The following is a 13,543-nucleotide window of genomic DNA, read 5'->3' on the forward strand; positions in this document are numbered from 1 at the left end:
AGAAAATCTGTTGACCCGAACCCGACCCGTCAACCCGTGACGGGTCAGGTATGCTGACCCGAACCCGAAAATTTCAGGTTGGCGGGTTGGCGGGTCGACCCAAAATGACCCAAAACTTAATTTTAATTTATTAATTTATCACTGTAATTTCTAATAAAATCAATTTCTCACAAAACTAATTACATAATCAAGTAATAAAAATTTAAATAAATAATTCCAAACCAAATCTAAAATAAATTAAACACCATAAAAGTGTTTTATCCCAAACAAAATATAAAATAAATTAAAACAGTATAAAAGTAAAAAATAATATAATATATTATTTGTCCAAATATAATAATTTCAACTTCACACAAATTAAATAAATTCATTTAGGATTAAGTAATTAATGCCTTTGAAAAAAAAGAATAACTTAGTTTAGTTAGATAAAATTATTTTTATGTTTATTAAATTATTTTTAATTCGTAAACGGGTCATATCGAGTCATATCAGATCACCACGGGTTGACCCGAAATCGACCTGTTTTCTTTTCGGGTTCATCGGGTTCAACCCGATTCTGACCCGAATTCCCAAACCCATTAATTTCGTGTTAGGTTCGTGTCGTGTTTTCAGGTCGTGTCGAAAATTGCCACCCCTACTTCTCACATAGTTTAAGAAGTATTAGTCAACTTTGTTAAGAGATTAAATCTAGCGTACTGTTTTCAAAAATTACAATTAATGTTAGGAGTATAACTAATCATCATACATTTACATTAATTACAACAACAATACTAAAAAAGTATACCATTCAAGTTATGAATCAAAGCAATTATTGATCAAAAAAATTAACTGTATTAAATAAAGTAGGTTATATTCAACGATAACAAAATACATTAAATAAAGATATTTTAGAAAGTAGAAAAAGTTAATTATATTTTTTTATTGGAAAGTGAACTATAATTTGGGATGGATGAAAAAAGAAAACAAGCCTATCAAAATGGGATTGAAGAAGTAGAAAGTTTGATAAAAAAAAAAATTAGTATATAATTGCTAAAACAGGCATCGATGCTCAAGTCAACCCTACACTCGTTCTAAGCACATGCAGTAAATAAAAAGTAATAAAATTTCGCAATTAAGTATGGACTGTACGAAACAAAATTTATGGTAGATTCTTGATAGAGTAAACTGTAATTGAAATAAGTTTCTATAAACAATTTGACTTGACAAGCTCAAGCTTTTATATTTTTTAACTTTAATTGTTTTTTTTGCCTTTACGTTCCACCACTTTGAATTCTATGCTTTTATCTTTTTTTCCAGCGACTTTTAGGGGGTGGAAAAGATTGCAAAGGAAATCAACAAAATACTGCACAAAAAAAAAAAAAAAAAAAAAACTCGTTTGGCATTAGCTTGGACCAATTTCCACCAATATAACATGCTAATATTCAGCCGCGAGTCGAGCTCGATGCTCACAAACAGAATCACTTCCGGGGCTCAGTATACACACTTTTGGATTCACAAATTACAATCACCGCTCAAACTCATTTTCCAGGGACAAAGTTTGTTGCATAAGCCCAAGCGTTGTTGTTAACTGGATCCGCAAGGTGGTCAGCAAGATTCTCCAATGGACCCTTTCCAGTGACTATGGCCTGGACAAAGAAGCCGAACATTGAGAACATGGCCAACCTACCATTCTTGATCTCCTTCACCTTTAGCTCAGCAAATGCCTCTGGATCGTCAGCAAGGCCTAATGGGTCAAAACTGCCACCTGGGTAGATTGGGTCAGTCACCTCACCGAGTGGTCCACCGGCAATACGGTAACCCTCAACAGCTCCCATCAAGACAACTTGGCAAGCCCAGATAGCCAAGATGCTTTGGGCGTGGATCAAGCTTGGGTTGCCCAAATAGTTGAGTCCACCCTCTTGGAAGATTTGAGATCCAGCCTTGAACCACACAGCCTCACCAAACTTGACTCCGTTGCGGGACAAGAGCTCGGGGAAGACACATCCAAGAGCTCCAAGCATGGCCCATCTGCAGTGGATCACCTCAAGTTCACGGTTCTTGGCAAAGGTCTCGGGATCAGCTGACAGCCCAGCAGTGTCCCAACCGTAGTCACCGGGGAATTCGCCGGTGAGGTAGCTTGGGGGCTCACCGGAGAATGGGCCCAAGTACTTAACACGGTCTCGGCCGTACCACGGGCTGCCAGATGGGGCAGGCCTGGAAGTTCTCTTCATTGAGATCCTTCCATTTCCCATCAGCTCAGGGGCGGAGGGGTTGAGTTTCACTGCCTTGCCGGCGAAGGACGGGGAGGAGAGAGCCATAGTTGAGGCAGCCATTGTATGATTGAGATTAGCACCTGAATGGAACTATTGAAGGCAGTAGGAATTATACAATGTTGCTTGTGGCTTGAGTTTGATGGCCCATGCACAATGGAACGTATAAATATGAGAAGGGTCGGCCCAGGTCCTTATCTTTGAATATCATTATCTGTATTTTCATTGGTTGCTGACATTTTGAGGGCTTGATATTGAATGCCCATTGGCAATGGCTAAACCACAACCACAACATTTGGATCTTCATTTTCCATTTTCTTTCTCATTGAGTTTTTCTGTGTCATGTCCCAAAAATCTCACCCAATGCAGATGTTTAATCTTCTAACCAACCAAGGACTGCCATTTGTACCAGGGGATAGTGGAACATCTTCTAAGATTTAAGCAAACATTAATTTACAAATCAAGTCACATCAGTTGACAAATCAAGGTTTTATATTTTCCTTTTAACTAAACATTTAGTCTTAATTTTAGCGGTTAATTATTGCTTCTAGAAACTTTCATTGTAAATTTTATATGAGGGGTAAAATAGAAAATTACTTTACATTTTTTAACTTTTCAAATCACAAATGATATGGGCTGATTAGAAAATAGGCTGGGACCCACCACTATCTGTTGTGAAAATACATCCTGTGAAAAAAAAGTTACACGATGTACAAAGAAAGTTACATGGTGTTGATAATGACCAAAATTGGCAGGGACGGTTGCAGGTGCAACCGTCCGTGCCCCGAGTCCGGAATGGAGGGATTACTTTATCTGCAGATTAGAATTTTTCTGCCTTGTAGTTTCACTAACACAAAAGATAAATTAGATGTCATAAATAATTCGTCTCTTTTCTTATTGTATTAAAATCCACCTTGAACCATTAAGATTTTTGTCATGGACACTACTGGTTTGTTAAAGTGCTTCAAATGGAATGATATCCTACAGATAAGATGAATGCAGGAGGGACTTAAAGTTGATCTCCAACTAAAATAACACATTGAAAATCTACAAAGACTGTATGCGGTTATTTCCTAAACCTTTTTATGTTGACAGCTTTCCTAACAAAAATTGGTAACTCATTTGCTTGTTCATAGATCTGATCTAGTTTATTCTGAAAGCTTGCATTGGTAGAATGTCAGCTGGTAGATTCTCTTCCAGCTTACAATTTGTTGGAAATTATTAGGCTATCCTTGAAATTTGCGTATGTAGTTACTCTATCAAAAAATTGATGCACAACCTACCAATGATGTATCTTGAATCTCTTAAAAATATGTTGACTTGGTATCATGCATCCATAGTAGATGATTTTCTTCTCGGAGGTAAGGATATCATTTGATCTACCATGCAAGTACACTTTAGAGTCTAATTCTTTGTATAAAACTTTCTGAGATTTATGAATCTGTTAACTATGATTTAACAGTGTACGGCATGGTTAGCAATATTGGCCGATTCGTATCTTAACAGTGTACGGCATGATTAGCAATATCGATCGATTCCGATACGAATCGGCTGAGTCGTAACCGGAACAAAGGGACCGGTACAATGCCGATCCCCAAATCGCGAATATGATACTCGACCGATATTAGTCGATTCGAATTCGTGATGCATGGTATCAGCCGATATATTCGAGTCAACTTAGAGTCGACTCAGATATTTTTTTAAATTGTGTCTTTTTTGGTATTTTCTAATTTTAGTAATTTTTTCAGATTTTTTTGAAATTTCTATGTGCTATAATGTGCGTATCACCCGATATTCAACCGATATGTCGCAACGAATGTGAAACAACTGAAACCGCGACACGACCGCAACCCGCGACGGTGAACCATGGTGTACGGTAGCATTCTCTTCACCGATCTATTCATTCAATCTTCTCCATTGAAGCATTTCCACAATTTTTGCAAAGTAATCACTGAATCGACATCCCCAAGGAAAATGAACTAGCTTCTGACCCTCTGATAAATTTAATCAATGAAGAAGAGCTTTGTTTAATACCTTATTCTTCTTTCTTATCTTCCAAATAGACCACAGTAAATAGCAGTGGCTTACAGTGCAGAAGATCAATGCATTGTATTCTAGATCTTAACTTTTTTGTAAGTCAGGTTTTTTCTTGGTTATTTTTTATGTTTCATTTCAAGTAACAATTTTGATGTAGGCCTGTATTTGGCTTGTTGATTAACTAAGGGCTTCTAGTGTTATTATGCATGAAATTGGACGTAATTCTAATTCCATGTATGGTGTCTATTTCATCCTAGAAGTGGTTACTAGAACAACCTCCTCTTTTTTCCTAATTGCAGCTCACATCAAATCGCTTTCTCCTTGATTTTCTAAGCACAAAACCGCCAAAGAGTCCCGAAAACCTTGAAATTACTTTTAACGTTCGTCGAACATCTCCTTGTTCCTCTCCATCTGGGGGCTCGAATATTCCATCCAGGCCAAACTTACTCCACAAATTGTTGGCCCAAATGATATTAGAGCTTGGCCGCATCTACCACCTTTTTTCCTTCATATTTTCCTTGTACTGGTTTTAGTTCTACTCTTCTAGTGGCTAGCACAATTTGGAAGTCTTAATTGCTTGGCTCATAATTGCTCACCTAACAACGTAAGTATTGTTTATCTTAGAGTTGAAGTGTTCAATTTTATTTTTGGTAGTACTTCAACACAATATGTAGTACAGGACCTCAGGGATCTTTGGATTCATAAGATGCCTAGTTAATCTATTTAATTGGAAGGTGGTGTCATTTGGAACTCTCACACATTCTTGGCTGTGTGTGTTTATTCATAACTGTCAAACACCAGAATTAGTGCACAAGGTCATGCCCTAATTTATTCAATCAATTCCTAGGTTACCTCATTATAGATATTTAATGGATCTTCAGGTTTTTTTACATTTTGGAATATCCTCATGTTTAACTTATTTTCTGAAGTAAATTACAAGCAACGGAGTTTAGGTTATCTTTCTTCAGTAGCTCTTGTTGAGATATGCCAACTTTTCCTATAAATTTTGTTAGATTATGTTTGATATCAAAATAATTTAGTTATTAGAAGAATAAGGATATATGTTAACCAAATATTAAGTTGGTTTGTTAACAAATATTTTAGCTAAGATTTGCTAGTAGAAGAAGATTATATTTTGTTGAGATTTTTAGGATAATTGTTAGTTGGATATTTTGCTAGTTTCTTTCATGTAATCACTATAAATAGTGAGTTAATGAATGAATAACATAAACTCATTTTCACCTTCAATACAAGTTTCTTATAAGTTTTTTTTGCAATACTAAGGTGTTGTTTCTTAGTTTATGCCCCAAAAAACCAACAAAGTGGTATCAAGAGCCTATATCTTAAGGGTCTAAGTCTTTTTTTTTTTTTTTAGAGTGAGTGCATTGGTGAAGATCCTTCATAAGTTCAAAGTCATGACAGGAATGAACTTTTTGTCAATTATTTCAACTTTTAGTTGTGAAACTTACAAAATTTGGGCCATAATATTTTGGACTTATTTGGTAGTCAATGATCTACGGGATATGGTGGAGACAAATTTGGTTTCGCCAGCATTTGAAGAGCTGATGGATATACAAATTAGAGACCACAGAGTTGCAGTTAGATAGAGATTCAAGGCTAGCATTCACATATCAGTTTTTGATGCTGTTTTCACAAGGATAATGGCTAATGATTTGATTCAGAATAAATTATTCTCAATTAAAATAAAAAGAAAAAGTTTCATTATGAATTAGTCAGATTTTGACAATTCTAAAGTGGAACATGATGATGAAATCAAGAATTCAGATCCTGAAAAAATTCAGAAGGAGATCATTGATAAGTCAGGAGATAACAAATTGATTCCTAATGTTTATCAAGATTATAATATTGCTGTTTTTGAGTCTACAGATTTTGATGGTGATAACAAAATGAAGAACCATGCAGAATTTCATATTTCTATGCAATTTCAAATATTGTTGAAAGGTGTTTTACTTTGAACCTATGAGAAGGTTATTTGGAAACATAAAAAATGATCATCTTCTATTTGGAGTATGACATGAGAAGACAAAAGAAGTGGTTTGTTGCAAGATTAATATTTAGCTTGCATAAAAATCTAAAAGAAGAAGTTCATTGCAAGGTTAATCATCAGTTGCAGAACTTCTTACAAAAGTCTTGTCCAAAACAAGATTCAAAGATTTGAGAAAACAATTCAAAATCTGCAGCAAAAGTGGCAAAGAGGAGTGTTGAGATATGCCAACTTTTCCTACAAATTTTGTTAGATTATGTTTGATATCAAAATAATTTAGTTATTAGAAGAATAAAGATATTTGTTAACCAAAGATCATGTTGATTTGTTAACAAATATTTTAGCTAGGATTTGCTAGTAGAAGAAGATTATATTTTGTTGAGATTTTTAGGACAATTGTTAGTTGAATATTTTGCTAGTTTCTTTCATGTAATCACTATAAATAGTGAGTTAATGAATGAATAACATGAGCTCATTTTCTATCTTCAATACAAGTTTCTTATAAGTTTTTTTTTGCAACACTAAGGTGTTGTTTCTTAGTTTATGCCCCAAAAAACCAACAGCCCTGTTGAAGGTTTATGTTTTCATGTGCTTTGCTTTCAAACTATTGTCTCTAACGTTTTTATACAGAGGGAATTTGAAGACAGAGCCAACCAGTTTCAGAGTCATGAAATGCAAGATTGTTATTGAAGTATGATGAGTCTCTAGCTCGTTTTATATATGGAGGTCTAAATGACAGGTGGAGTAATCACTACATGATATTTTAACTGTGAATATTTGACTGGTCAAATAACACTTGGAGAATTGCGTTATGTTTTTTATTGCTCTTACAGTGTTTTTGATGTTGACGATGATACAATTCCTGAAGAGTTCAGAAATGGATTCACATTTTTGACGGCTGATGAGCAGGTCATTCCTAATTCATAGATGTATAAACTGTCTATTCATTTCCCTCTTTAAGCACTAAATCAAAAGCTTCGAGTGTTTCTCTGCTTCGCATGTTGGATAACAAGATTTACCCACAATTACATGCGTTAAGTTAGCTCCACTTCTTTTGTTATGGAATTTTTATTTTCAAAGCTAGCTCCACTTGATAAAGGGTTCAGTCTCTGCAGATAAAAGTCACTTGAGGCAAAAGCTAAACCTGAAATGCTTCTGGTTTAGTTACTGATGCAGCCTTGGAAATGTCTCTCTCTCTCTCATAAATATATACACACACACACGCAAACATTAACAAAGACTGCAAGTACCCAAACATGTTACACACATTTTGCTCGATCTCTAAAATTACGGATTCCCTCCAACTCATGTACACATTCTCTCTGTCTGTCTGTCCATCTGTCTCTCTCTCTCTCTCTCTCTCAAAATGCACACATCATACATTAAAAAAAAAATCCTTTTCAAATTGTATTGAAGCATCTATCAGTTACCAAGATAAGAAGAAGATACACTGTGAGAATCAAGTTCAAACAAAATACATGACAACTACCAAAGTGAAATGATGTCAAAGAAAGAGTCTGATTTGGATATTTACTGGTAGAAAATTAGTTCTAATTTTGTTTTTAAACCATGATACTTATGAAAAGATACTTGATTTATTGCACTAATTTCCATTGATTTAGTAGCACCACCTGCCTTTTTGAGTTCCATACTTGAAATTTAGGTTCAATATTCCGATGATCAACTTTTTTTAATTTCATGACGGTGTGATTATTCTCTTCTGGCTCCTTCTTTGATGATTTTTTCGAAGACAATAAAACTCCTTTTTCTCACATTTAAGTTTTATGGTATGCTTGTCTTAACAATCTATTTTTGGTAAAGTTTCTCTTAGATATTATAGACTTCAGATCAGAATTATTATGCTACTTGCCTTTGCTAGGTTTAAAGTTTGAGAATGTACAGATACAGAGGCACATCAAGTGAAATCTGAAGATCAAATACTTGTAAAGAGCTTTTATCTACTCCCACAATTGAAGGGTTTCTTGTGCATGTCTCTTTTCTGAATCATGTCTCATTGCTGTCGTCTCATACATCTGGAAGTGTAAGCCGGCTAGGCAAGAAATGAAGTAATTTCTTGCTATTTCTGAGAAGAATTTAGGAGCCATAAAGATTTGGTGACGGGGAGAAGTGGAAGTCTTTGTTTTCTGGATCACCTAAATCAGTGTTTTTATTCAAAGTTCACTCAATTCCTCTTACTTATTTCGAGTTCTTGTTTCACCATGAAACAAAAGTACCGACATATTATAATCCAAATTGTAAGGTGCCTCTTATTCCAGGGTAAAACTTCTCCGGCAGATTTCATGATGACAATTTGCAACAGCGAGGCTTTTCTCTAAAACTCCATCTGATAATATTGTGCCAAAAACAAAAGCAAAAAAATGCATGCTACAAAAGAGAGAATCAGAAAACGAGACTCAATTGAAGCACACAAAAATTCACTTTATATTCTTCATTAATTCACAAGAATGTTACAGATCCATCGATCAGACTGGTCCTAGTAAGAAATTTCATTTTCCGGGAACAAAGTTGGTGGCATATGCCCAAGCATTGTTGTTAACAGGGTCTGCAAGGTGGTCAGCCAGATTTTCCAAAGGGCCCTTGCCTGTGACGATAGCCTGGACAAAGAATCCGAACATGGAGAACATGGCCAATCTACCATTCTTGATCTCCTTTACCTTGAGCTCAGCAAAGGCTTCAGGGTCGTCAGCAAGGCCTAATGGGTCAAAGCTGCCACCGGGGTAGATTGGGTCGGTCACGTCACCGAGTGGTCCGCCGGCAATACGGTAACCCTCAACAGCTCCCATCAAGACAACTTGGCAAGCCCAGATAGCCAAGATGCTTTGGGCGTGGATCAAGTTTGGGTTGCCCAGGTAGTTGAGTCCACCCTCCTGGAAGATTTGGGATCCAGCCTTGAACCACACAGCCTCACCGAACTGGACTCCATTCCGAGACAAGAGCTCGGGGAAGACGCATCCAAGGGCTCCAAGCATGGCCCATCTGCAGTGGATCACCTCGAGCTCACGATTCTTGGCAAAGGTCTCGGGATCAGCTGACAGCCCAGCAGTGTCCCAACCGTAGTCACCAGGGAATTCGCCGGTGAGGTAGCTTGGGGGCTCACCGGAAAATGGGCCCAAGTACTTAACACGGTCTCGGCCGTACCACGGGCTGCCAGATGGGGCAGGCCTGGAAGTTCTCTTCATTGAGATCCTTCCATTTCCCATCAGCTCAGGGGCGGAGGGGTTGAGTTTCACCGCCTTTCCGGCAAAGGAGGGGGAGGAGAGAGCCATAGTTGAGGCAGCCATTGTATGATTGAGATTAGCACCTGAATGGAACTATTGAAGGCAGTAGGAATTATACAATGTTGCTTGTGGCTTGAGTTTGATGGCCATTGCACAATAGAACGTATAAATATGAGAAGGGTCGGCCCAGGTCCTTATCTTTGAATATCATTATCTGCATTTTCATTGGTTGCTGACATTTTGAGGGCTTGATATTGAATGCCCATTTGGCAATGGCTTAAACCACGACCACTACATTTGGATCTTCATTTTCCATTTTCTTTCTCATTGAGTTTTTCTGTGTCATGTCCCAAAAATCTCACCCACTGCAGATGTTTAACCTTCTAACCAATCAAGGACTGCCAGTTGTACCCGGGGATAGTGGATTATCCAATTATGAAGAGCTGCAAGAAAAAATCTTGTGAAAAAGAATGACTTGGCTCTTTGTCTTCTAACACACACAAACAGGAAAAAAAAAAGAAAATAATAAGGGACAAATTCTTCAGTTTGACAGGTCATGTTTTCATTTGGACCACTTGTGTTGTGTGGTTGGCTGAGAATGTAAGTTTATGACCACTAAAATTCTATGAAAATCTCAGGAATTGATCATCATCACTTGAATTATGTGTCTAATGGCTAAGGAGAACCTTTAAGTGGATTCCATGTTTATTATCATGCCTTTCGGAGAGATTGATTCACATGGAAATTAATCAATAAAAAAAGACAGATTTATAGAAATTAATTGCACATTAATTTATTCCTGGTAATTCACTAAAAGCTACAAAACCTTTTTAATGCTATACAAGGAAATTTGAGTTAACACGCATACCTTCATTTCACATTTTTGCCTCTAATAATGATGTCAAAATTTAGTCTGGACATTTCATACATCAATGTTTTCTTTTTGCAAAAGAAAAACCTAAAGTTTTAATGCCTGTAATTTTCAGAAATTTATTTGACATTATTTCATCCATGCAATGTCAAAAGTACCTTACGACTACTGTATCATGGCATTGCGATTTTGTCTTAGAATACAAAGTATCAACTAATATGAAATTTGACAAGGACGAGAATTTCACGCCACATTGTGATAGAACCATAAAATGCCCAAAACTCCATTAAAAGAAAAAAAAAAAGGAAAAAGACAAGATCATTTGGTTGTATAGATATACATTTTTGTTTGCACTTTGTAGAAGGTAATATAGCCAAAGTATCTCAAATTCAGCTCTTGTCAATCTTTGAAGTGAATTCAAATATTGCACTATATCTGAAGTCTCATATGCTAGCCAATTGTTGAAGTAATAGCAAAGTTGTTGGTTTTTGCCCCAAATGTACAGCATGAGATGATATAAGAGAACTGGATCAGGGAGGTTTTCCTTCAAAAACCTTGAACTGAACTTGACAACCTGTGGAGTAGGGGTGAGCAAAATTATTCGCTAACCCTAAAATCCGCTATATTCAATCCGATCCTATCCGAAAATCCGCTATATTCAATCCGATTTTATCCGAAAATTAGGATATTCGATTTATATTATTTGATCAGGTCAAAAGAGGGTTGGGTACTGATGCGTTGCGAGTTAGGATCACATAATTAAAAATCCGTGGGTACCCAATCCGTGGGTACCCAATCCGCTCCGCATATATATATTTTTTATTTTTATATACATACCATAAAATAATAATTTAGAGCTAAATAAATAATTTCAATGAACAAATTGCAATTCAAATATCAGAGACTATAGTTTATTTACAAGATTCATTTATAGAGGTCGTGATCTTATGTTTTATAGAAAATAGTTTAATTAATGTGGAACATATATTTAAAAAAATGTGCTACTTATTTCAACATTTTATTGATTTTGAATTCTTTTAATTTTTTTCTTTATTTTATATTCTCTTTACATGCTTGTTTCTTGATAGGAGACTTTTTTTTGAGAAAAAAATTTTATTAAATTTTAGATGAATGTGTAAAATATAAAATTAAATTAGTATAAATTATTTTTTAAAAAATTAAATAATAAGTGGGCCGGATACCTGTTGATATGTGAGGGGGGTAAGAGTCAGAAAATAGCTGACGTGTAAGGTGCAGATCGGATCAGCCAAATGGTGGACAGGGCAAATACCCGACCCGCGCCCATTCCTACAATGGAGTGTCGCATACCACATCAATTCAGCATTTTGCACATTGACAAAAAAAAATTTATGGTTCTCTTGCTATTTTTCCCCTCAAAATTCCTTTTTTTCCTAAAAGACACACTATCTGTATACCAATCATAAAAAGAAAGGGCAATAAGCGTTTTGTTTTCCCCCGGCTTATGTAATTTACTTATTCCATCAGCACAGAACTTGGAAAATCTCTTCAAATCAGAACTTTTGTTATGACCAAACTAAAATGCTTTAGCTTAACTTTTCTGCTATGTGATTGCAAAAAATCTCAGTCTGTACTTGAGCCATGCAACACATTTGTGGATGCACACATAGCCACATAATATCCAAGTTTTCAGTATTTTTACCTCCAAGTGTAAGGTTCGGAATCTGATAATCAATTATCAAAGCCAAAATGATGAAGGCATACCACATATAAGTTAAATTAGTTCAACCCCTACTGCCATCAGAAAAGCAATCTCCTACATTGCATGATGAAGGTGAAAAAATATCTGAAATCTGTAGGTCTCCATGCAATAGCTTGATGCAATCCTCAGCGGCAGACGTGTAACAAATCTAGTGGTTGACGTCTACCAGAAAAATATACGAGTAGATGGATGCTTGAGTGCTACGTGGACAAGTGAAGTCATGGAGATACAAAACCAAGAATCTTGGAGGCCAATGAAAATCAAGATACTGATATGCTAAGATAAGGAGGACCGTTGCCTTAGTTCCTATAAATAACTACCAATAAGCCAACTTGTCCACCATCACCAAGAACAAAAAAACTTCACTGACTTTGAAAAGAATCAAGCGATCCTCCATTGCTCAGAATCATGGCTGCCTCAACTATGGCTCTCTCCTCCCCGTCCTTTGCCGGAACGGCGGTGAAACTCAACCCCTCCGCCCCTGAGCTGATGGGAAATGGAAGGATCTCAATGAAGAGAACTTCCAGGCCTGCCCCATCTGGGAGCCCATGGTACGGCCCAGACCGTGTTAAGTACTTGGGCCCATTCTCCGGTGATCCCCCAAGCTACCTCACCGGCGAATTCCCTGGTGACTACGGTTGGGACACTGCTGGGCTGTCAGCTGATCCCGAGACTTTTGCCAAGAACCGTGAGCTTGAGGTGATCCACTGCAGATGGGCCATGCTTGGAGCCCTTGGATGCGTCTTCCCCGAGCTCTTGTCTCGCAACGGAGTCAAGTTCGGGGAAGCTGTGTGGTTCAAGGCTGGATCCCAAATCTTCCAAGAGGGTGGACTCAACTACTTGGGTAACCCAAGCTTGATCCACGCCCAAAGCATCTTGGCTATCTGGGCTTGCCAAGTTGTCTTGATGGGAGCCGTCGAGGGTTACCGTATCGCCGGCGGACCACTTGGTGACGTGACCGACCCAATCTACCCCGGTGGCAGCTTTGACCCATTAGGACTTGCTGACGACCCTGAAGCCTTTGCTGAGCTCAAGGTAAAGGAGATCAAGAATGGTAGATTGGCCATGTTCTCCATGTTCGGATTCTTTGTCCAGGCTATCGTCACAGGCAAGGGCCCTTTGGAAAATCTTGCTGACCACCTTGCAGACCCTGTTAACAACAATGCTTGGGCATATGCCACCAACTTTGTTCCCGGAAAATGAAATTTCTTACTAGGACCAATCTGATCGATGGATCTGTAACATTCTTGTGAATTAATGGAGAATGTAAAGTGAATTTTGGTGTGCTTCAATTGAGTCTCGTTTTCTGATTCTCTCTTTTGTAGCATGCATTTTTTTGCTTTTGTTTTTCGCGCAATATTATCAGATGTAGTTTTAGAGAAAAGCCTCGCTGTTGCAGAT

The 13,543-nt window shown here is 37.2% G+C and overlaps 2 protein-coding genes across 2 annotated transcripts; one reads left to right on the forward strand and one right to left on the reverse strand.

Moving 5' to 3' along the window:
• Nucleotides 1-1,356: 1,356 nt before the first annotated feature.
• Nucleotides 1,357-9,680, reverse strand: LOC113748436 (chlorophyll a-b binding protein of LHCII type 1-like). The gene is made up of 3 exons (XM_027291990.1): nucleotides 8,803-9,680; nucleotides 5,821-5,827; nucleotides 1,357-1,919 (listed from the first exon to the last, which is right to left on the reverse strand). The coding sequence occupies exons 1-3, from the start codon at nucleotides 9,591-9,593 to the stop codon at nucleotides 1,518-1,520; spliced, it is 1,200 nt and encodes a 399-aa protein (XP_027147791.1). The 5' UTR covers nucleotides 9,594-9,680; the 3' UTR covers nucleotides 1,357-1,517.
• Nucleotides 9,681-12,470: 2,790 nt separating this feature from the next.
• Nucleotides 12,471-13,434, forward strand: LOC113782839 (chlorophyll a-b binding protein of LHCII type 1). The gene has a single exon (XM_027328771.1). The coding sequence runs from the start codon at nucleotides 12,551-12,553 to the stop codon at nucleotides 13,343-13,345; it is 795 nt and encodes a 264-aa protein (XP_027184572.1). The 5' UTR covers nucleotides 12,471-12,550; the 3' UTR covers nucleotides 13,346-13,434.
• The last annotated feature ends 109 nt before the right edge of the window (nucleotides 13,435-13,543 follow it).

This window comes from Coffea eugenioides, chromosome 9 (assembly GCF_003713205.1).
Source record: "Coffea eugenioides isolate CCC68of chromosome 9, Ceug_1.0, whole genome shotgun sequence".
NCBI lineage: Eukaryota > Viridiplantae > Streptophyta > Magnoliopsida > Gentianales > Rubiaceae > Coffea > Coffea eugenioides.

What these genes read in the sequence shown, in the direction of transcription:
- LOC113748436 (XM_027291990.1), bottom strand. Translation starts at nt 9,593, where the DNA reads ATGGCTGCCTCAACTATGGCTCTCTCCTCCCCCTCCTTTGCCGGAAAG.
- LOC113782839 (XM_027328771.1), top strand. Translation starts at nt 12,551, where the DNA reads ATGGCTGCCTCAACTATGGCTCTCTCCTCCCCGTCCTTTGCCGGAACG.